General features: G+C 47.1%; 1 protein-coding gene across 2 annotated transcripts in view; it reads left to right on the top strand.

The window, feature by feature from the left end:
• The first annotated feature begins 8296 nt into the window (after nt 1–8296).
• Slc5a10 (solute carrier family 5 member 10) overlaps nt 8297–23089 on the top strand; it is a 66082-nt gene continuing 51289 nt past the window's right edge. Inside the window, exons 1-2 of one of the 2 annotated variants that reach the window (XM_004663096.2) lie at nt 8297–8444; nt 9830–9968. In XM_004663096.2, coding sequence (XP_004663153.2) covers nt 9855–9968 — 114 coding nt within the window. In that variant the 5' untranslated portion in view covers nt 8297–8444; nt 9830–9854. The remainder of the gene's footprint in view (nt 8445–9829; nt 9969–23089) is intronic. The other variant, XM_045131279.1, reaches the window with a different exon arrangement.

Raw genomic sequence — 23089 nt, 5'->3', positions numbered from 1 at the left:
TTGTGTCTGGAGGAGCACGTTGTAAGGAGTCCTACCCTCCCTTTGGCTCTTACATTCTTTCCACCACCTCTTCTACAATGGACCCTGAGCCATGGAAGGTGTGATAGAGATATTTCAGTGCTGAGCACTCCTCTGTCACTTCTTCTCAGCACCATGGTGCCTTCTGAATCATCCCAAGGTCACTGCCATCTGAAAAGAGAAGGCTCTCTAACCAAAAGTGAGAGTAGCATTAATATATGGGTATGAACATTAAGAGAAGTGCTTACTGGGCGGTTTGGTGAGTATAGTATATGCATTTAGCCAGATACCAGCAGATGTTACACCCCTAGGGCTCGTGACTACCCCTGTTGTAGGCTTTCAGTATCAGGGATGTATTCCCGATCCTATGGAGCAGGCCTCCAGTCTTCCTACCTCTGCCTTCCAAGTGCTGGGATTAAAGGCGTGCACCCACACCGGGCTGCAGTGAACCTTTTGAAGTTCAGCTTCTAGCCATCTGCACTAAGTGTGGATGCAGTTCCCTCCTGGCGCACTGTTAGCTTGTCCTGGCTTGGTTGCATGTTATGGAAGGATCAGTGGGAGTGCTTGGCTTTTTGCTTTCTCTGGTGCCCCCTGTACTGGTGTATTGGGGTGGGGGAGGGGCTTGTGGAATGTTATCCGATGGTGTTCCCACACAACTCAGCTCATCTCCCATCCTCTTCTTCACTTTCTCCTGACCTGTCAAGGCTAGTGCATGCCTCTGGTGTCAGGCCCACTTTGTTCCTCATTTCATTCCAAAATTCCCATTGTCCTAGCACGCACCTAGCTCCTGAACATGGTCCCCCACAGCACTTGCCCCTCTCTGCCCCACAGCAGCCCTTAGGTTGTGGAAGGGGTGCGGCGGCTTGCTATCCAACAGGTGACGCAGGCAAGCAGTTCGTGAGTGGCCAGGGCAGGAAGGAGGAAGTAGAGATGGGGAGAGACGACACAGAACCCATGCAGGCTGGGAAGGGCCAGAGGTGGGAACCTGCAGGCCGAGGTTGCCAAGGGAGCTCCAGAGATCTGCCAAGGTCAGGACAATGGGTCTCAGACACCATGGCTGTAACACTGGCCACTGTCAAGGGCCAAGGGTCCTGATCTTCTCACAGTATCAGGACTGTTAACACTCGCCACTGCTTCCACCTGCTTTTAAATGTTTTTCCCGCCTGCTTTCTATAGCCACAGGAAATGAAGATGCTCACGATTTCTATCTAACTTGAGCAAAAGAACCCACAATCAGCTGATTGGTGACAGTCAGGCTGGGAGCTCTGAGATCTAAGAAAGATTTACCCAGTGTTGTGGTGGAGGCCACAAGAGCTGGCCAGCACTAAGGGGTTCACACCGAAAGCCTGCGGTGGATCACACCAGGCATTAGAGTTTAACGGTAAGAGGGGAGCTAGAGAGATGGCTTAGCGGTTAAGGTGTTTGCCTGCAAAGCCAAAGGATCCTGGTTTGATTCTCCAGGAGCCACATAAGCCAGATGCACAAGGTGGCTGGCATATGTGTCTGGAGTTCATCTGCAGTGGCCAGAGACCCTGGTGTGCCCATTCTCTCTCTCTGTCTAACGCTCTCTTTCTCAAATACATAAAGTATATATATATATATATATATATATATATATATATATATACACATACATATATATATATGTATATATATATATATGTATGTATTTAAGATTTTTATTGATTTTATTTGAGAGTGACAGACAGAGAAAAAGGCAGATAGAGGGAGAGAGAGAGAATGGGCGCGCCAGGGCTTCCAGCCACTGCAAAGGAACTCCAGACGCGTGCGCCCCCTTGTGCATCTGGCTAACGTGGGTCCTGGGGAATAGAGCCTCGAACCAGGATCCTTAGGCTTCACAGGCAAGCGCTTAACCACTATGCCATCTCTCCAGCCCCATAAAGTATATTTTTTTAAAAACTAGAGCTCAGCACAGTCTCCTGCTGCTGTTGTCCACCTGATGTTGGCTAGGAGGTGAGATCCAGCCTCTGCTCATACTGAGTTCCCCCTGCTGTCACGGAGTTTCCCCTGGAGACTGTAAGCCAAAATAAACAACTTTCCTCCTGACAGCTACTTTTGGTCGGGTACTTTTTCCCAACAATGAGAAGGTAACTACAACAGAAAATTGATACCAGAGGAGTGGGTTCGTTGCTGCTAAGAGATTTAACTGTGTGGTAGTTTGTGGCCTTTTGGATCTGACTTGCAGGAAGCATGTGGAAGTATTTGAAACCTTGGCCTCAGAAATGCCTTGCAGGGCCAAAGGCAGGGTTTGATGGGTTGTTCCGGCAAGAATTGAGAGAACTCAATGTAGAGAACTGGGCAGGCGTGGCTTATGAGGGAAGAAAGAGCTTTGTCTGAACAGGGCTAGAAGCAGTTTGTGTGAGGGGGTGGCTATATGCTTTCCATGTCCTAGAACTTGTGCAGGGTTGAATTTAGAACAAATAGACTAATGTGAGTAGAGGAAAAGGTACAAAAAAAAATGAAAACTTTGCCGGGCGTGATGGCGCACGCCTTTAATCCCAGCTCTCGGGAGGCAGAGGTGGGAGGACTGCTGTGAGTTCGAGGCCACCCTGAGACTCCATAGTGAATTCCAGGTCAGTCTGAGCTAGTGAGACCCTGCCTCAGGAAAAAAAAAAAAAAGAAAGAAAGAAAACTTTGGCTGGGCGTAGTGATGCACACCTTTATTTCCAGCACTTGAGAAGCAGAGGTGGGAGGATTGCTGTGAGATCAAGGCCAGACTGAATGAATTCCAGACATCAGCCTAGACTAGCGCAAGACCCTACCTCAATGCCCACGGCCCCCCCCCCACAAAAAAAGTAAAAAGATTGGGCCAGGGGCCTGGAGAGATGGCTTAGTGGTTAAGGGGATTGCCTGCAAAGCAAAAGGGCCTTGGTTCGATTCCCCAGGACCCACATAAGCCAGATGCACAAGAATGCTCATGTGTCTGGAGTTTGTTTGCAGTGGCTAGAGGCGCTGGTGTGCCTATTCTCTCTCTCTCCCTCCCCCTCTCTCTCTATCTCTCTCTCAAATAAATAAGTAAAAGTAAAGTTTAAAAAAAAAGATTGGGGGAAAGTGGGGGGAGGGAGGGTATTACCATGGGGTATTTTTTATAGTCATGGAAGTTGTTAATAAAAATAAAAATTAAAATTAAAAAAAAGATTGGGCCAGGACATACATTTTTTTCTCTCTCTCTGCCTATTTCACTCTTTCTCTTAAATAAATAAAGAAAAATAAAATATTTTTTAAAAAAAGATTGGGCCAGGATGGTGGCTCATGCCTTTAATCCCAGCACCTGGGAAGCAGAGGTGAGAGGATCACCATGAGTTCAAGGCCACTCTGAGACTACATAGTGAGTTCCAGGTCAGCCTGGGCTAGAGTGAGACCCTACCTCGAAGAACAACAACAAAAAAGCTTGGGCTGCCGGGTGTGGTGGCGCACGCCTTTAATCCCAGCACTCTGGAGGCAGAGGTAGGTGGATTGCCATGAGTTCCAGGCCAGCCTGGACTAGAGTAAGACCCTACCTTGAAACACCCCCCCCAAAAAAAAAAAAAGATTGGGCCAGGCCTGGAGAGATGGTGTAGCAGTTAAGGCACTTGCCTGCAAGAACTCAAGCTTGACTCTCCAGGTCCTAGTAAGGCAGATGCACAACGTGGCACAAGTATGCAAGTTCACGCATGCACTCGAGGGGGTGCGTGCATCTGGAGTTCACTTGTAATGGCTAGATGCCCTGGTGCACCCATTCTCTCTCTCTTTTTTGCTCCCTCCCTCTTCCTTTCTCATTAAGAAAAAAAAAAAAAAAAAAAAAAAGACCAGTCTGTTGGGCTTGCCTCAAAAAAGAAAAGATGATTATGCCAACTGTTCCACATTGGAACATCAGGAAAAATGCAGCCTGTTTTGAAAGTAGGGGCCTAGCATAGTGAAGGAGTGTCTTACTCTTTTTTTTTTTTTAATTTTTATTTTATTTATTTATTTGAGAGCGACAGACACAGAGAGAAAGACAGATAGAGGGAGAGAGAGAGAATGGGCACGCCAGGGCTTCCAGCCTCTGCAAATGAACTCCAGACGCGTGCGCCCCCTTGTGCATCTGGCTAATGTGGGGCCTGGGGAACCGAGCCTCGAACCGGAGTCCTTAGGCTTCACAGGCAAGCGCTTAACTGCTAAGCCATCTCTCCAGCCCAGGAGTGTCTTACTCTTCAAAGTTGACTTTATTCTCCCCTGGGTTTATGAATTTGTTAGCCTACCTGGTACTATGGAGCATAACAGATACAGGAAAAAGAGGGTCATCAGATTTGTGACACTGTTCATTTTTTGGAAATGGCCACTACATGATGTGAGGCAGGGTTGTTGGAGTCCCCGCGTAGTCATGAGGATTAACCATGGGTTGCAGTGGAGACCCTAGGATTGTACTGAGATGCCATGACTGTGAGACAGCTAGCAAGAAGAGCTGCCAGCTGGGGATGGGGTGTCATCCCACTCACTACCCCTCACCCCCCAGCTATGGGCAGCCCAGCTGGAGGAGCAGAATTGGAACTCCAGAGATTTTGTCACTGGTTTCAGATGTCAGACTTGGAATTACAGGATTTGATGTTTGTCTTGTTTGTTTTCGACCTTAAATAGGTCAGTCTTTCCTTGTAATGCCCAGTGCCATCTTTTGCAGTGTGAATGTTTACTCTGTGGCATTATATATTTTTCAGTTTTACAGTTCACAGTTAAGGGACCTTGGGTCATGGGGGTGTTTGAACAGTGCTGGTATTGATAAAAACTATGGGGTCTTTTAAAGTTGGACTGAATGAGTTGTCTTTTACATTACATCAGTTTATGGGGAACAGGGGGTGAAATGTGGTGGTTTGATTCAGGTGTCCCCCATAGATTCATGTATTCTAATGCTTGGTTCCCAGCTATTGGCAATTTGGGAGGTGGAGCCTTACTGGAGGAGGTGTTTTTGGGGTGGGCGTGCTTAGGGGTGTTGGAGCCAGCTTTCCTTTGCTAGAGTTCAGCTCACTCTCCCGCTGTTGCTTGCCACCTGCTGTGGAAAGGAGGTGATGTCCAGCTTCTGCTCTTCCATCTTTTCTCTGCCATCATGAAGTCTAGAAACCTTTCCTGCCATCAGCTACTTTTGACCAGGTGCTTTGTCCAAGCAACCTGAAGGTAACTGTAACATGTCCTTAGTCTCTTTTGGCTTCCCATCAGTCACTACCATATGGCCAGATGCACGCTCCCATGCTAAGGCCAGAGACCCAGCCACCATGCCTTCCCAGCCATGAACTTGTGAGTTAAAAGAAATCTTTCTTCCTCTAAGTCAGGTGCTGAAGGGGAGCTGGCAAGGGGAAGTCGCGAGCTCAGCTCCCAGATCCATGAAACACAAGGATCTACAGAGAGTGCAGCCTGTCTGGGATTAGACATTTGACAAAAAGGTGTGGGCTCCTCTCCACTGCCCTTCACAATGTCTCCTGACAAGACTCTCCTTGGGTCATCTCTACCCAGAAGCTAGCACCAGACTGGAATAGCTCGCCGAGCAGCCACCTGAGACCAGGCCAAGGCTGCCTATTACAAAAGGCTCAAACCACAGAGAGGCATGGAATGAACTTCTCCCTCAGCCTCACGCCTTACCTTCATCCTCTCCTTTCTCCTTCTCAGCTTGGTGTGTGTCATGATTTCAGCAGCTCAGACACTTAACTTTTGTTGTTGCTTTTGGTTTTTTGAGGTAAAGTCTCACTCAAGCTCTCTAGCTCAGGCTGACCTGGAATTCACTATGTAGTCTCAGGGTGGCCTTGAACTCACAGCGATCCTGCTACCTCTGCCTCTCAAGTGCTGGGATTAAAGATATGCACCACCCGCTTTCTCTCTCTCTCTCTCTCTCTCTCTCTCTCTCTCTTCTTCTGCCTCATGCTTTCAAAAAAATTTTTTTTTTGTCTTTCTCAGAGGAGAGCCCATTTTCTCCTTTTTTGAAATCCAGATGTTGATTCCTCTGGAACACATTGAATGCACTTGACTTCTCTATTTCCTTCTCCATAGAAAGCAAATATTGTGGGCTGGAGAAATGGCTTAGCAGTCAAGGCACTTGCCTGCAAAGCCAAAGAACCCTGGTTCATTCTCCAGGACCCATGTGAGCCAGATGAATGACACAAAATGGCCTGGATATTCATGGCCTCACAGTGCCTGACGCTACCTACACAAGACCGTCATGACAGGAGGAAAAGATGATGACATCAAAATTAAAAAGACTGAGAGGGAGGGGGGATGGAGAGTGGGGTTGTAAATGAGAAAGTGGGGATGGGGAGGGAATTATCGTGGTTTATTGTCTATAATTATGGAAGTTGTCTATAAAAATAAATTGAAATAACAAAAGAAAAAAAAAAGATGTGCACCACCATGCCCGACTCCAGACACTTAACTTTTATACATGATGAGAGGATCTATCTGTTTATCTATCTATGTCTATCTATCCTTGACTATCTAGCACTATCTATTTCTGCAATTTACTTTTTCTTTTCTCTCTCTCTCTCTCTCTTTTTTTTTTTTTTTTTTTTTTGTTTCTTGAGGTAGGATTTCACTCTAGTCTAGGCTGACCTATAATTCACTCTGATTTCTCAGGGTGGCCTTGAACTCACGGCGATCCTCCTACCTCTGCCTCCCGAGCGCTGGGATTAAAGGTGTGCGCCACCACGCCTGGCTTCAATTTACTTTTTCTTACTTACTTTCTTTCATATTGTTGCATGAAACTGCATTGGTTACAAATGTCCTGCTTGTCCCCATTCCCCCTGTACTCATGCCCCACTCCTCATTCAAGAGCATGGTTCTCAAGAGTCTGGGGGACTCTCTCCTGGGATGGATGCTGTTGCAGTCCGGTTTGCATTACTGGTAGAAATTACCCAACAAAGAGCAGCTTCTGGGAAAAAGAGATTTATTTTGGCTCACAGGCTCGAGGGGAAGCTCCACGATGGCAGGGGAAAACGATGGCATGAGCAGAGGGTGGACATCACCCCCTGGCCAACAGAAGGTGGACCACAGCAACAGGAGGGTGTGCCAAACACTGGCATGGGGAAACTGGCTTTAATACCCATAAGCCCGCCCCCAACAATACACTCCCTCCAGGAGGCGTTAATTCCCAAATCTCCATCAGCTGGGAACCTAGCATTCAGAACACCTAAGTTTATGGGGGACACCTGAATCAAACCACCACAGATGCCACTTAGAGGGCTGTGCTTCTGTAGCTTGAATGTGTCCCCAAACTTTGTTGGAACCTTAAGCACCACAGTCATGTGCTAATTGTAGGACAAAGTGGCTTTTAAGAGGAGATTGGGTCACAAGAGTTCTACCCTCATGGGTTAATTAATTAATACTTTACTCATGAGAATCTGTTCTCAAAGCCTGTCTGGCTTTCTCCCTTTGCACTCTGTAGAGACCCCACCAGCAAGAAGGGCCTCCCTAGATGTGGCCCTTTCAACTTGGACCTCCTGGCCTACAGAACTGAATAAACCTTTATGTTCTATAAGCTACCCAGACTGTGGTATTCAGTGATAGCAACATAGAATGCACTGAAACCTGTGGAATTAATAGCTTCTCAGCAAGGAGGGCCCTCATCTTCCTTGGGCTGAGTTGACCAGAAGGGCCAGGACTTTCAGTGTAACCGTGTCCTGTCCCTTAAATGTAGGTGTGGCTGGGTTGAGTTGCAGCGATGGCACTTTACCCCTGCCACGGCCCTTCCTCTGTCTTAGTCCTTCAGGGAAGAACTAGCAAATCTCTTTCCTTTCTTAAGACCTACCTTAAGTGGAAAGGAGCAAGGTTTTCTATAAGTGATTGACTTCTGAGATGCAGCCAAGGAGAGCTGCCAATTATTGTCGGTTCAGCCACTTCAGCCTAAGGAGACAGGCTTAGTAAATGTGGCTGTGTAGCCAGGCATGGTGGCACATGCCTTTAATCCTAGCACTTGGGAGGCAGAGGCAGGAGGATCTCTGAGAGTTCAAGACCACCCTGAAACTACATAGTGAGTTCCAGGTCAGCCTGACCTAGAACGAGACTCTACTTCAAAAAAAAAAAAAAAATGTGGATGCGACCCAGCTGGGGGAGTGTTTGATTCACAGCACATTTCAGGTGACCACTTGGGAAGTAAGCCCCATCAAGGCTAGCATGCAGGCAAGCACAGCCGAATGGGGCCAGTTAAGTCTGCCTGAAGTCTGTGCTCAGTAGCGAATCATCTCGCCCCATCCTCAAAAGGTTAATCTTTAGCCCCAGCTTGGAGCTGCCAAGCAACAGGTTAGTCGGACTTGCGGGCCAGTGTGTTCCTGACAGTAGCCACTCACTCATTAACACTTCTAGAAGGGCTTCACGTCCATTTAAAGTGCAAGTACTTTACAGAGCCAAGAGCACAGTCATTGAGCGGAGCGCGAGGTGCCTGGCCAGCCCACCGTACACAGATCTAACTGGTAAGTAAGTCTCGGGTCAATGTCATCCCCACCGCCACGCTGAGACTCAGGTCTGGATCTGCAGTGAGCCTTGAATGGTAGGGACAGTCACCCCAGCTCCAGCCTCTGCTTTCTTGGCTTGGAGAAGATATCACCTACCCTGCATGGTGGCTTTGGGCATGGCATTGGAGGGATGGTCCTGGGATTCGCTAGATGTTGGATGCCCGCTCCCCCACTGGCCCAGGCAAACGGTATGGTGGGAAATAAGGGGGGATAGTCAAGTGGAAGAGCTCAGGCCGATCTCAGTTACTAGAAAAAGAGCAGAAATGTTGGCCATAAGACTTCTGGCATGGCCCAGGGACATTTCTGAGACAGGCTTTGCCGGGAGCCATCATTCTGAGTCCACCTCAGCCCACCAAGTCCAACGGCTGCAGGGGACACGACTGTCCATTGAGGTGATGTCCCCAGAGGTGAGGCATCCAACCAGAACTCCACGCTTCTTGGACAAATTCAGTGTAGGCCAAGTTGGGGTGGCCACTCACTCATCAACACTCTTTTTTTTCAAGGTAGAGTCTCACTCTAGCCCAGGCTGACCTGGAATTCACTCTGAATTCTCAGGGTGGCCTTGAACTCACAGACATCCTCCTACCTCTGCCTCCTGAATGGTGGGATTAAAGGCGTGTGCTGCCATGCTCAGCCTTATTAACAATTCTAACGGATCTCATCCAGTTAAACTCCAAGTACTTCACAGAGCCATGAGCAGTCTCTGAGCAGGGAATGAGCTAGCTGTTAGGCCACTTGGCCATTTCTTTAGATATTCTTTTTTGTATTTTTTTTTTTTCATGAGAGAGGGAGCGATTGAGAGAGAATTGGCATGCCAGGGCCTCTAGCCGCTGCAGTCAAACTCCAGATGCGTGTGCCACCTTGTGCACATGTGCACCCTTTTGCCACCTTGTGCGTCTGGCTTATGTGGGATCTGGAGAGTCGAACATAGGCATCACAGGCCAGCACCTTAACTGCTAAGCCATCTCCCCAGCCCCCCTTTTTTTTCTCCAACCCTTCTTTAACATTTTTTTTGTAAATTTTTTTTTATGAGATCATTTGGTCATTTCTTTACAGGACTACACACATTTCCTTCAGAGCTACTAAACTCCCTTTCTTCTCTCCAAGCCCTCTCTGGTTTAAGAAGGATCCTTTTTCTCTGTTCCCCCCACTTCTCCCAGTGCACCCCCGCTTCTGCACTGTGCCTGTCACAAGGGAGCAAAGGAGGCAGCACTGTACTTGGAAGCGGTGCCTCTGCATGCAGCCATGTCGTGGGCTGCAGATGCCACCTTCTCGCTTGGTTTAATGATCAATTAATTCTGGTCAGAAGGCCCGTCTTGACCTGGTTGTCCTCGGTCCCTCAGGCTCAGAGCTGGCAACGGCTGCAAGATGACTTCCAACAACTCCACTGGTGACCTCCATGCTGCTGCACCACAGCTCAGTGTGACAGACATCGTTGTCATTGCTGTGTATTTTGCATTGAATGTGGCTGTAGGCATATGGGTGAGAGAACCTGAGGTGGTGACCCACTGAATTCTTGGGGTGGGAACTGAGGCCAGTATGTCTCTAGGTATCTGTACTGGCCTTACCTGGTGGCCTCCATCTGAACACAGGCGTTGTGGGGTTCTGCAGCTGCACCTGGAATTAGGGCAGAATCTGGAGATGGCAGGGGAGGAGATGCAGAACCGGGGATCTTCTTATTTATTTTTTATTAAAATAAGAGGAAGGGCTGGAAAGATGTCTCAGTGGTTAAGGTACTTGCCTTCAAAAGCCTAACAACCTGGGTTTGGTTCCCCAGTACCCAAGTAAAGCCATATGCACAAAGTGGTGCAGGCATCTGGAATTCATTTGCAGTGGTTAGAGGCACTGGCATGTCCATTCTCTCTCTCTCCTTGCAAATACATAAAATAAAATAGTAAGAGGCAGAGAAATGGACTCCTTGTGAAAGGAGGGAATCCAGAGTCCAATAGGAATTATTTGTTATTGTTGTTGTTGAGGTAGGGTTTCACTGTAGCCCAGGCTGACTTGGAATTTACTATGTAGTCTCAGGCTGCTCTTGAATTCACAGTACTTGTCCGACCTCTGCCTCTCAAGTGCTGGGAAAAAAGGCATGTGCTGCCACACCTGGCTGTGTGTGCACGTTTGTGTGTACCTGGGTAGGGGATACATGTAGAGGCCAGCAGATCTTAGGCATCAAACTCAGGAATGCTGTCCACTGCCTTTGAGACAGGATCTCTCAACGGTTTGGAGCCCGCCAATTAGGTTAAACTGGTTGGCCAGTAAACCGCAGGGATCCTCCTAACTCTGCCTCCCCAGTGCTGGAATTATAGGTGTGCAATATGATGCTTGGTATTTTTTTAAATTGTTTAATTTTATTTATTTATTTGAGAGTGACAGAGAGAGAGAAAGAGGGAGAGAGAGAGAGAGAGAGAATGGGCACGCCAGGGCCTCCAGCCACTGCAAACGAACTCCAGACGAGTGCGCCCCCTTGCACATATGGCTAACATGGGTCCTGGGGAATCGAGCCTTGAACCGGGGTCCTTAGGCTTCATAGGCAAGTGCTTAACCGCTAAGCCATCTCTCCAGCCCTGATGCTTGGTATTTTAACATGACTGCTGGGGATTGAGCCCAGGTCCTGAAGCTTGAGAGGCAAACACTTAACTTACTGAACTACCTCCCCAGGCCTGGGATCTTTATTTTATTTTTCTTTTCAAGGTAGGATCTTGCTATAGCCTAAGCTGACTCACTATGTAGTCTCAAGTTGGCCTCAGACTCACTGCAGTCCTCCTACCTCTGCCTCCTAAGTGTTGGGATTAAAGGCTCTTTCCTTTGCTCTCACATCAGCCTGGGAAGGCCAGGTTTCTGCAAATGAAGAAACCAAAGCAGCTGGGGTGCCAGGACTTGCCCAGTGCTCCACAATATGGAATGGCTTCTCCTTGGTGTATATGATGCCAGCCTTTAATGCACTCCTGTTGGGAAGGGGGTCACAACCCACCAGCCAGGCCCCAATTCACTGTTTGCAGTAGCTGGAGACCCTAGTGTACTCATTCTCTTCTCTATCCTTGCAAATAAATAAATAAAAATATTAAGAAAAAAGGAGGACTAGAGAGATGGCTTAGCTGTTAAGGTGCTTGCCTACAAAGCCTAAGGACCCATGTTTTATCTCTCTTCAGATCCCACTTAAGCCAGACACACAAAGGTGAGGTAAGCACAAGGTCGCACATGCACACCAGGTGGCACAAGTATCTATAATTCAATTTCAGTGGCTGAGGCCCTGGCATGCCAATTCTCTCTCTCTCCTCTTGCTTTCACGTTTGCTCTCTCTAAAAAAGAAAAGAAGAGAAGCCAGGCAAGGTGGTGCATACCTTTAACCCCAGCACTTGGGAGGCACAGGTAGGAGGATCACTTTGAGTTCAAGGCCACCCTGAGAATACATAGTGAATTCCAAATCAGTCTGGGCTAGAGCAGGACCCTACTTTGGAAAAGCAAAAAGAAAAGAACTGGAGAGATTGCTTACTGGTTAAGGCACCTGCCTGAGAAACCTAAGGACCCAAGTTTGATTCTTCAGGACCTACGTAAGCCAGATGCACAAGGTGGGGCATGCAACTGGAGTTTGTTTGCAGTGGCTGGAGGCCCTGGAGCACCCATTCTCTCTATATCTACTACCCTAGTTCTCAATTTAAATACATACATATATATGTATATATATTTTATTTATTTATTTATTTATTTTTTAGTTTTTCAAGGTAGGGTCTCACTGTAGCTCAGGCTGACCTGGAATTCACTCTGTAGTCCCAGGGTGGCCTTGAACTCATGGAGATCCTCCTACCTCTGCCTCCCAAGTGCTGGGATTAAAGGTGTGCATCACCACACCCAGCAAATAAAATATTTTTTAATTGAAAAAAAAAAAAAAGGATTCTCCAGGCTGAAGAGATGACTCAGCAGTTAAGGCATTTGCCTACAGAGCCTGGTGACCTGGGTTCAATTCTAAAGCAGATGTGCAGGGTGGTGCGTGCATCTACAACTTGTTTGCAGTGGCTAAATGCACTGGTGTGCTCATTCTCTCTCTCTTCTCTCTGTCTCTTTCTGCTTGCAAACAAATAAGTAAATAAGTCAATAAATAAAATAGGGGCTGGAGAGATGGCTTAGCGGTTAAGCGCTTGCCTGTGAAGCCTAAGGACACTGGTTCGAGGCTTGATCCCCCAGGACCCACGTTAGCCAGATGCACATGCATCTGGAGTTCGTTTGCAGTGGCTGGAAGCCCTGGCATGCCCATTCTCTCTCTCTCTCTCTCTCTCTGCCTCTTTCTCTCTGTCTGTCACTCTCAAATAAATAAATAAAAATGAATTTAAAAAATTAAAAATAAATAAATAAATAAAATATATTTAAAAAAAGAAATTTCAGTCGGGTGTGGTGGTGCATGCCTTTAATCCCAGCACTTGGGAGGCAGAGGTAGGAGGATCGCTGTGAGTTTGAGGCCACCTGAGACTCCATAGTGAATTCCAGGTCAGCCTGGGCCAGAGTGAGACCCTGCCTCAGGAAAAAAAAAAAAAAAAGAAAGAAATTTCAATCTATGAGATGGGACAGCACCTACTTCACAGGGTGAGGCCACCTGCCGAAAGGGGAGTGGTCAGGACATGAACGTGCAACTGCTGTTGGCTCTGTATGATAACAGGAGTACCAGCAGAAGTGGCTGTAGTGGTCAGCAGTGGACATAGTGCTGGTGGGGTACTGGTAGTCATGGTGGTGGTGGTGATAATGATGGTGGTTGTGGTGTTGATGGTGGGGAGTGATGTTGATGGTTATAGTTATGGCTATGGTGGTGGTAATGATGGTGATGGTAGAAATAGTGATGGTTAACAGTGATGGTGATGATGGTGGTACTAATGGACATGATAGCGGTGGTGGTGGTGGTGATAGTGGTAGTGATGGTGATGATAGTGGTGGTGATGGTGATGGTGATGGTGATTATGGTGATGGTGGTGATGGTGGAGGTGGTGGAGGTGGTGATGGTGGTGGGTAGTGATGGTGATGGTGGTGGTGGTGACAGTGATGGTAGTGGTGATGGTGATGCTGATGGTGGTGGTGGTGGTGGTGGATGTGGTGGTGATGGTGGTGGTGGTGGTGATGGTCGAGGTGGTTTTGGTGGTGGTGGTGATGGTCGAGGTGGTTTTGGTGATGGTGGTGATGGTGGTGATGGTGCTGGTGGAGGTGGTGGTGGTGGGGGAGGGTGGTGGTGGTGTTGTTGTTGGTGGTGGTGGAGGTGGTGGTGGTGGTGGTGGTATTGGTGGATGTGGTGGTGGTGTGGTAGAGATGGTGATGGTGGTGGTGGTGGAGGTGGTGATGGCAGAGGTGGTGGTAGTGGTGATGGTGGTGGTTGTGGTGGAGGTGGTGGTGGTGGTGGTTGTGGTGGAGGTGGTGGTGGTGATGGTGGCTTTGGTGGTGGTGGTGGTGGTGGTGGAGGTGGTGATGGTGATGGTGATGGTGGTGGTGGAGGTGGTGATGGGGGTGGTGGTGGTTGTGGTGGTGGTGTGGTAGAGATGGTGATGGTGGTGGTGGTGGAGGTGGTGATTGTGGTAGTGGTGGTGATGGTGGTGGTGGTGGTGGAGGTGATGGTAATTATGGTGATGATGGTGATGGTGGTGGTGGTGGTGTTGTTGGAGGTGGTAGTGGTGGTGATGGTGGTGGTGGTGGTGGAGGTGATGGTAATTATGGTGATGATGGTGATGGTGGTGGTGATGGTGGTGGTGGTGGTGATTGTGGTAGTAGTGGTGGAGGTGATGGTAATTATGGTGATGATGGTGATGGTGGTGGTGATGGTGGTGGTGGTGGTGTTGTTGGAGGTGGTAGTGGTGGTGATGGTTGTGGTGGTGATGATGATGATCATGGTGGTGGTGATCGTGGTGATAGTGGTGGTGGTGGTGGTGGCAGAGGTGGTCATGGTGATGCTGATGGTAATGATGGTATTGGTGGTGGTGGTGGTGGTGGTGATGATTATGATGGTGGTGATGGTGGTGGTGGTGATGCTGATGCTGATGGTGGTGGTGATGGTGGTGATTGATGATGGTGATGGTGGTAGTGGTGATAATATTAATGGTAGCAGTAACTGGGATCAGTCATGATATTGTGCCCCATCATGGCCATTGACTAGCTTTTCTCTGCTACTTCTTGATCCAATTCTGTTCTGTGTACAGACACCTCATTTTCATGTACTTTGAAAATTTTTGAAGGGTTGTTTCTGTTTAACAATATTATTTATTTATTTAATTTATGAGAGAGAGAGAGAGAGAGAAAGGGAACACCAAAGCCTACAACCAGTACAAATGATCTCAGACACAGGCTTATGTGGATACTGGGGAATTGGATATGAGTCTTTAGTCTTAACCACTAAGCCATCTCTCCAGCCCTCTTTTGTTTGTTTGTTTTATTTGAGGTGGGGGGTCTCACTCTAGTCCAGCCTGATCTGGCACTCACTCTGTACTCCCAGGCTGGCCTTGAACTTGCAGCAATCCTCCTACTTCTGCTGCCCAAGTACTGGGATTAAAGGTGTGTGCCACCACTCTTGGCTTGGTTCTGTGTTTTGTTTGTTCTATTTTTTGTTTTTCAAGGTAGGGTTTCACTCTAGCCCAGGCTGACCTGGAATTCACTATGTAGTCTCAAGCTGGCCTCAAACTCACAGCAATCCTCCTCCCTCTGCTTCCTGAGTGCTGGGATTACAAGGCATGTGCCACCATACGTAGCTCCTATTTCTGCTTTTTAAAAATATTTGCATTTATTTATTTGCATGTGTGTATGAGACTGTCTGGCTTCTTGCCACTGCAAATGCCAGACAGATGCACCATTTTTTTGTGTCTGGCTTTATGTGAGTACTGAGGAATTGAACCCAGGCCAGCAGGCTTTGCAAGTAAGCACCTTTAACAGTTGAGCCATCTCCCCAGCCCTGTTTCTGTTTCTTATTTAAAAAAAAATATTTTCTTTTTCTTTATTTATTTGAAAGAGTGAGAAATAGGCAGGGGGAGGGAGAGAGAGAGAAAGAGAGAGAGAGAGAGAGAAAATGAGTGTTCCAGGGCCTCCAGCCACTGTCAACAAACTCCAGATGCCCCTTTGTGCATCTAGCTTACATGGGTACTGGGGAGTCGAACCTGGATCCTTTGGCTTTGTAGGCAAGCACCTTAACCACTAAGCCATTTCTCCAGCCCCTGTGTTTTTTATTGATTGATGGTGGTAGTGACCCTGTATCAAGCATGTCTTCTGGACTCAGTTTTCCAACAGCATGTTCTCACTTTGTCACTGTCACATTTTGGTAATTCTCACAATACCTAAAACTTTCTTCTTATTGTGATATGTGTTGTGATATGATGTGTCCTTTGCTGTTATGTGGGAATTGCTTGGGGCACCATGTCCATGTATGACAGTGAATGTAATGGGTATGTGTATTGTGTGTGTGTGTTCTGACTGCTCCACTCATTTCTGGTGTCTCTATCTTCATAGGCCATTTCCTGGAATACAGTACTGAAGTGAGGTTAATTAGTCACCCTACGATGGCCTCTAAGTGTTCAAGTGAAAAGAAGGGCTGCATGACTCTCACTCTAAGTCCAAAGCTGGGAATGATTAAGCTTAGTGAGGAAGGCTGTGCAGAACTGAGACAGGCTAAAAGGTAGGCTTCTTGTGCCAAATAGCCAACTGTGAATACAAAGTAAAAATTCTTTTTTTAACTTACTGGCCTCTGCTACTAAGTATTTTCATTCTCACGCAGAAGCCCAGTCATCTGTAGCTAGGATCCACATATGAGAGAGAACATGTGGCGCTTGGCTTTCTGGGCCTGGGTTACCTGACTTAGTATAATTCTTTCCAGGTCCATCCATTTTTCTGCAAATTTCATAACTTCATTTTTCTTTACCGTTGAGTAGAACTCCATTGTATAAATGTGCCACATCTTCATCATCCGCTCATCAGTTGAGGGACATTTAGGCGGTTCCATTTCCCAGCTATTATAAATTGAGCAGCAATAAACATGGTTGAGCACGTACTTCTAAGGAGATGAGATGAGTCCTTTGGATATATGCCTAGGAGTGCTATAGCTGGGTCATATGATAGGTCAATTGTTAGCTGTTTTAGGAACCTCCACACTGATTTCCACAATGGCTGGACCAGATTGCATTCCCACCAGCAGTGTAGAAGGGTTCCTTTTTTTCCACATCCCTGCCAACATTTATGATCATTTGTTTTCATGATGGTGGCCAGTCTGACAGGAGTGAGATGGAATCTCAATGTAGTTTTAATCTGCATTTCCCTGATGGCTAGTGACGTAGAACATTTTTTTAGATGCTTATATGCCATTCATATTTCTTCCTTTGAGAATGCTCTATTTAGCTCCATAGCCCATTCTTTGATTGGCTTGTTTGATTCCTTATTATTTAACTTTTTGAGTTCTTTGTATATCCTACGTATTAATCCTCTATCAGATATATAGCTGGCGAAGATTTTTTCCCCTTCTGTAGGTTGCCTCTTTGCTTTTTTCACTGTGTCCTTTGCAGAGCAAAATCTTTGTAATTTCATGAGGTCCCAGTGATTGATCTGTGGTTTTATTGCCTGAGCAATTGGGGTTGTATTCAGAAAGTCTTTGCCAAGACCAACATGTTGAAGGGTTTCCCCTACTTTTTCCTCTAGCAGTTTCAGAGTTTCCGGTCTGATGTTAAGGTCTTTAATCCATTTGGACTTAATTCTTGTGCATGGAGAGAGAGAAGAATCTATTTTCATCCTTCTACAGATATATATCCAGTTTTCCCAACATCATTTGCTGAAGAGGTTATCTTTTCTCCAATGAGTATTTGGGGCATTTTTATCGAATATCAGGTGGCTATAGCTACTTGGGCTTCAAAGTAAAAATTCTTTTTAGCCAGTCGTGCTGGTGCATGCCTTTAATCACAACACTTGGGAGGCAGAGATAGGAGGATTGTTGTGAGTTCGAGGCCAGCTTGAGACTACATAGTGAATTCCAGGTCAGCCTGGACTACTGGACTAGAGTGAGACCCTACCTCGAAAAAAAAAAAAAAAAAAAAGAAGAGAAAAGAGAGAGAGAGAGAGAGAATTCTTGAAGAAATTTCAAGTGCCATTCCAGGGAACACGGATAAGAAAGCAGAGTGGCCTATTGGCCGTGTGGGGAAATTTCAGTGGTCTGGATAAAAGATCATGCCAGGCACAGCTTAACTCAGAGCAAAACCCTAATTCTTCCCAATTCCACGCAGGCGAAGGGAGGGAAGGCAGCCCCCAAAGTCTCGAGCCAGCAGAGGTTGGCTTATCAGGTGCAGTGGGGGGGGGGCGGCAGAGGTTGGCTTTTGAGGTGCCAGTGGGGTGGAGGGGAACATATAGAGCTTCAGGGGAGTCAGCAGGTCAGCTGAAAGACGGAAGACAGAGCTGAGATGATCCGGAGGCTGGACTCAACCACTGATTCTCAATGGGGGTGACACAGCCACTCCAAGTCTAGAGAGATGGCTCAGCAGTTAAAGGCACTTGCTTGGGAATTCTGATGGCCTGGATTCGATTCCCCAGTACCCACATAAAGCCAGGTGCACAAAGCGGCGCATGTGTCTGCAGCTCATTTGCAGCAGCAAGAAGCCCTGGTGCTCCCATTCTCTCCCTCTCTCCTTTGCAAGTACATTAAAAAAAAAATTTTTTTTTTTTTGGAAGTAGGGTCTCACTGTAGCTCAGGCTGACCTGGAACTCACTATGTAATCTCAGGGTGGCCTTAAACTCTCAGTGGTCCTCCTACCTCTTCCTCCTATGACCGTGAGTGAGCAGAGGACTACGCTACGTCACATCAATATAGCAAGATTGAATGGCAGGAGCCATGTCCAACGCTTTGGCTAAGCCAGGCGTGGTGGTGCAGTCCTGTAATCCCGACACTTGAGAGGCAGAGGTAGGAGGATCGAAGTGAATTTTAAAAACCAAAAAAAAGAAAGAAAAAAGAAAAAAATCATTTATTTATTTGAGAAAGGGGGGGATGGAGAAAGGGAAGGACGGGTGGGGAGGAAGGGAAAATGGGCACACCAGGACTTCCAGCCACTGCAAAGGAATTCCAGATGTTTGCACCATGTGGGTACTGAAGAAATGAACCTGGGTCCTGAGGTTTTACAAGCAAGCACCTTAACTGCTAAGCCATCTCTCCAGACCTACATTTTACATCGTTTAACTTCCCCAACCAGATGGCACTAATGACCCACCCTAATCACACACTGACTCAGTACCAGGCACCACCCTTGGCAAGTTCTTAGCTTGAGTTAAGTCACAAACGAATGGTCCACGTGACAGATGAGGAAATCAAGGCCCCAGTGCTGTTAATATGAGAACCTGTGCCCTAACAAGCTACGCTGAGTGACCTCTACTGGCCAGTGTAACAGTGAAAAGCAGAGAAGGAAGATTGATTCAAAGTGGCCACATTGGGAAGAGAAACAAAGAGATCCAATGGCCCCCAACTCCTTCTTGGGACACTGACATAGGTTTAAGCTTGAGTAGAGAACCAGAAAAGCAGAGAAGCAGGTCTGGTGAGGGCCAGCCTACCCAGCCTCACTGTCACTCCAGTGTCTCCTGCAAGGTGGCTTGACAGGTTGCCAGACTGTGTGGAATCCCTTTCCTAGGGACAAGTTCCTGTTCGGGATGTCAGCAGGCCCTTTCCTTCCCCCAGCATGAGACTCCTGGGGCAATTCTAATTCCTTGGAGACCACTGTTTCAATAGTCTGGTTAAAAAAGAAAAGAAAAGAAAAGAAAAGAAAAGAAAAGAAAAGAAAAGAAAAGAAAAGAAAAGAAAAGAAAATAGAGTGGTGGGGAGAGGGCATACGTGTCTCTTTAGAATCTCTGTATTTATTTATTTGTTTTTGGTTTTTCCAGGTAGGCTCTCACTGTAGCCCAGGCTGACCTGGAATTCACTAGGTAGCCTCAGGCTGGCCTCGAACTCATGGTGATCGTCTTACCTCTGCCTCCCAAGTGCTGGGATCAAAGGTGTGTGCCACCACACCCAGCTTTTTCTTTTTATGTAGAGAGAGAGAGAGAGGTAGATAAAGAGAACAGGCAACCCAGAGCCTGTAGCCACTGCAATCACCAGATGCATGCACCACCTAGTGCATCTTGCTTTACATGGGTACTAGAATATCTTCCTTTTTGCCAAGATGCAATAGGTGGAGTAACTTGTTCAAAGTCACAGGAAGCAGAGGGATATTTTACTCCTACATACTCTGATTTGGTATATATATATTTGGCATGGTGTAGTGGGGGGGGGTACGCATAGGTATGTGCATGGAGGTCACAGGAAAATGTCCAGTGGCCATCCTCTGTCACTCATCTGAATATTTCCTTGAGTTGGAGTCTCCCTGAACTTGGAACTGAGGTTTGCTGAAGCCCTTGATTCTCCAGTGTCTGCTCCCCACAAGACTGGGGTTACCAATGTGTGTGGGCATGATCAGTTGTTTACGTGGGTCCTGAGGAATCGAACCCAAGTGGTCTCAGGTCCCCAAGCTTGCAGGAAGTGCCCTTACCCGCTCAGCCATCTTCCCAGCCCTGGTGTGTTGATTTAGTTTATATATATATATATTTATTTATTTATTTTTGGTTTTTCAAAGCCTCAAACTCACAAAGATCCTCCTGCCTCTGCCTCCAGAGTGCTGAGACTAAAGGTGTGTGCCACCATGCCCAGCCCAGCCCTGATTTTATGTGTGTGTGTGTTTGTGTCTGTAATTTTGTTTGTTTTTCGAGGTAGGGTCTTGCTCTGACCCAGGCTGACCTGGAACTCACTCTGTAGTCCCAAGCTGGCCTCAAATTCACAGCGATCCTCCTACCTCTGCCTCCAGAGTGCTGGGAGGTTACCATGCCTGGCTGGACTCTTTTATTCACACATCTGTAAACAAAAATTCTACTCCAGGGCTGGAGAGATGGCTTAGCGGTTAAGACGCATGCCTGTGAAGCCCTACGGACCCCGGTTCAATTTTCCAGGTCCCATGTAAGAGAGATGCACATGGTGGCGCATGCGTCTGGAGTTCTTTGCAGCGGCTAGAGGCCCTGGTGCGCCCATTCTCACTCTCTCTGTTTCTCCTTCTCTCTGTCTCCAATAAATAAACAAAATAACATAAAATTCTACTCCGCCTCCTCAAACAAAAAGCACAAAGGGAAACTGGCTGAAAAGGTGACACTGGATGACATGAGTCAGAAACACAAGGGACGGGAGCCAGAGCGGAAACTCTGCTTCTTTGGTCCAGGGTGCTTTGGGGTCACTGCTCCTGGGAAATGCTCTCAAGGAGCCAAGACTTAGCAGTGACCTTGAACGCTCTGCAGGTCCTCAGAGCTCCACGCCCCCTGGTGGCTGACTTGAGCAACATCCTAAGACAGGGCTCCAGGTTGTCCGGGCGTCTCTGCCTGCTCACCCCCCTCCTCGGCCTGTGTTCCAGAAGGAACCTGCACAGGTGCTGAGCCTAGATGCCTAGGTCAGGAGCTGTAGAGGCTCAGGGGCCAGCATGAAGGGGCAGACCACCTGGTTACAATGAGTGGACTCTGTGGTGGTTTGATTCAGATGTCTCCCATAAACTTAGGTGTTGTGAATGTTAGGTTCCCAGCTGATAGAGATTTAGGAATTAATGCCTCCAGGAGGCAGTGTATTGTTGGTGGTGGGCTTATGGGTTTTATAGCCAGCTTCCCCTTGCCAGTGTTTGGCACAGTCTCCTGTTGCTGTTGTTGGCCAGGAGGTTGATGTCCGCCCTCTGTTTTTCCCTGCCATCATGGAGCTTCCCCCTCAAGTCTGTAAGCCAAAATAAACCTTTTTTTCCCCACAAGCTGCTCTTAGTCAGGTGATTCATGCCAGCAATGTGAACCTGACTGCAACAGAAAAGTTGGTACTGAGAGTGGCATCATTGCTCCTAGGCACCTGACTGTGTGGCTTTTGGTCTTTTGGAGCTGATTTTTTTTTGTTTGTTTGTTTGTTTTTTGAGGTAGGGTCTCACTCTGGTCCAGGCTGACCTGGAATTAACTCTGTCATCTCAGGGTGGCCTTGAACTCATGGCGATCCTCCTACCTCTGCCTCCCGAGTGCTGGGATTAAAGGCGTGCGCCACCATGCCTGGCTGGAGCCGATTTTTCAGAGGAATGTGGAAGGATTTGAAACCTTGACCTAAGAGATGCCTGGTAGTGCTGTAAGTACAGCCTGATGGACTATTCTGGTCAGAGTTGAAAGACCTGAATGTAAAGAACTATGGACTGCGAGGTTTGGCTTATGAGGGTGAGAAAGAGCTTTGCTGGGACTGGGCTAGAGGCAGTTTGTGTGAGAGGCTTGATGTTATGCCCATGTTCTGAGAATCTGTGCAGGTTGTATTGCATAGAAATGGACTGGTATGAGCAGAGGGATATTGCACACACAAAAAAAATGAAATCTTTGGGCCAAAACTTCTGACCATTCAGCTGAAATTGTATGAGAGATTACAGTCTTGAGACTGGGCCAGCTGACCTGCATTGGCACAACAGGAAGATTGCAGTCTTTTGAAGGGGCCTGAATGCTCAAGGAGTGTCCTGTTCTTCAAAGTCTGTGGTGTCTCCCCTCCCCCGGATTAACAAATTGGCACCCCATCTGGTATTATGCAGTATGAGAATTTCAGGAAAGAGAGGGTCATTGAATTGGCAACATGGTCTTGTATTTTGGAAATGGCCATGGGTAGTATGTAGTAGGCTTGCTGGATTTCCTGCATGGAGCCCCGATGGAGTCTGGGGATGAACCATGGGTTGCAGTGGAGACCTAGTGGAGATGCCAGGACCATGAGATGGCTGCTAAGGAAAGCTGCCGGCCCCGATGAAGTTTTCCAGGATTGTGAGTAGCCTAGCTGGAGGGGTGGAATTGGAACTCCAGAGACTTGTTGCTGGTTAGAATTATTGGACTTGGAGATTTGTCACTGGCTAGAGTTGTTGGACTTGGAGCTACAGAGTTTGAAGTTTTCCTTGGTTGTTTTAAGTCTTCTATTGGTTGAATATTTCTATGCTATGCCCAGTGCCATCTTTTGCAGTATGAATGTTTATTTTGTGCCATCATGGGTTTTTCTGGGGAGTTTTTGGTTTTATGGCTCAGTTTAAAGATCTTGGACTATGGGGATGTTTGAACATCCTTGGGATTGATAAAAAGTATGATAAAAAGAGTTGGATGAATGCATTGCATTTTACATCATGTATGGTTATCAGTTTATGGGGGCCAAGGGTGGAATGTGGTGGTTTTTTTTATTACTGTGTTTTTTATTTTCACAATTTTTATTAACATTTTCCATAATTATAAAAAATATTCCATGGTAATACCTACCCCCCCCACACTTTCCCCTTTGAAACTCCATTCTCCATCATATTACCTCCCCATCTCAATCATTGTACTTACATATATACAATACCAACCTATTAAGTACCCTCCTCCCTTCCTTTCTCTTCCTTTTATGTCTCCTTTTTAACTTACTGGCCTCTGCTACTAAGTATTTTCCTTCTCACACAGAAGCCCAATCATCTGTAGCTAGGAGCCACATATGAGGGAGAACATGTGGCACTTGGCTTTCTGGGCCTGGGTTGGAATGTGGTGGTTTGATTCAGGTGTCCCCCATAAAATTAGATGTT

Source organism: Jaculus jaculus, chromosome 12 (genome assembly GCF_020740685.1).
Source record: "Jaculus jaculus isolate mJacJac1 chromosome 12, mJacJac1.mat.Y.cur, whole genome shotgun sequence".
In the NCBI taxonomy this organism is placed as follows: domain Eukaryota; kingdom Metazoa; phylum Chordata; class Mammalia; order Rodentia; family Dipodidae; genus Jaculus; species Jaculus jaculus.
Note: the sequence above shows the minus strand (reverse complement) of the source record. Positions and strands in the feature narration are given on the sequence as shown.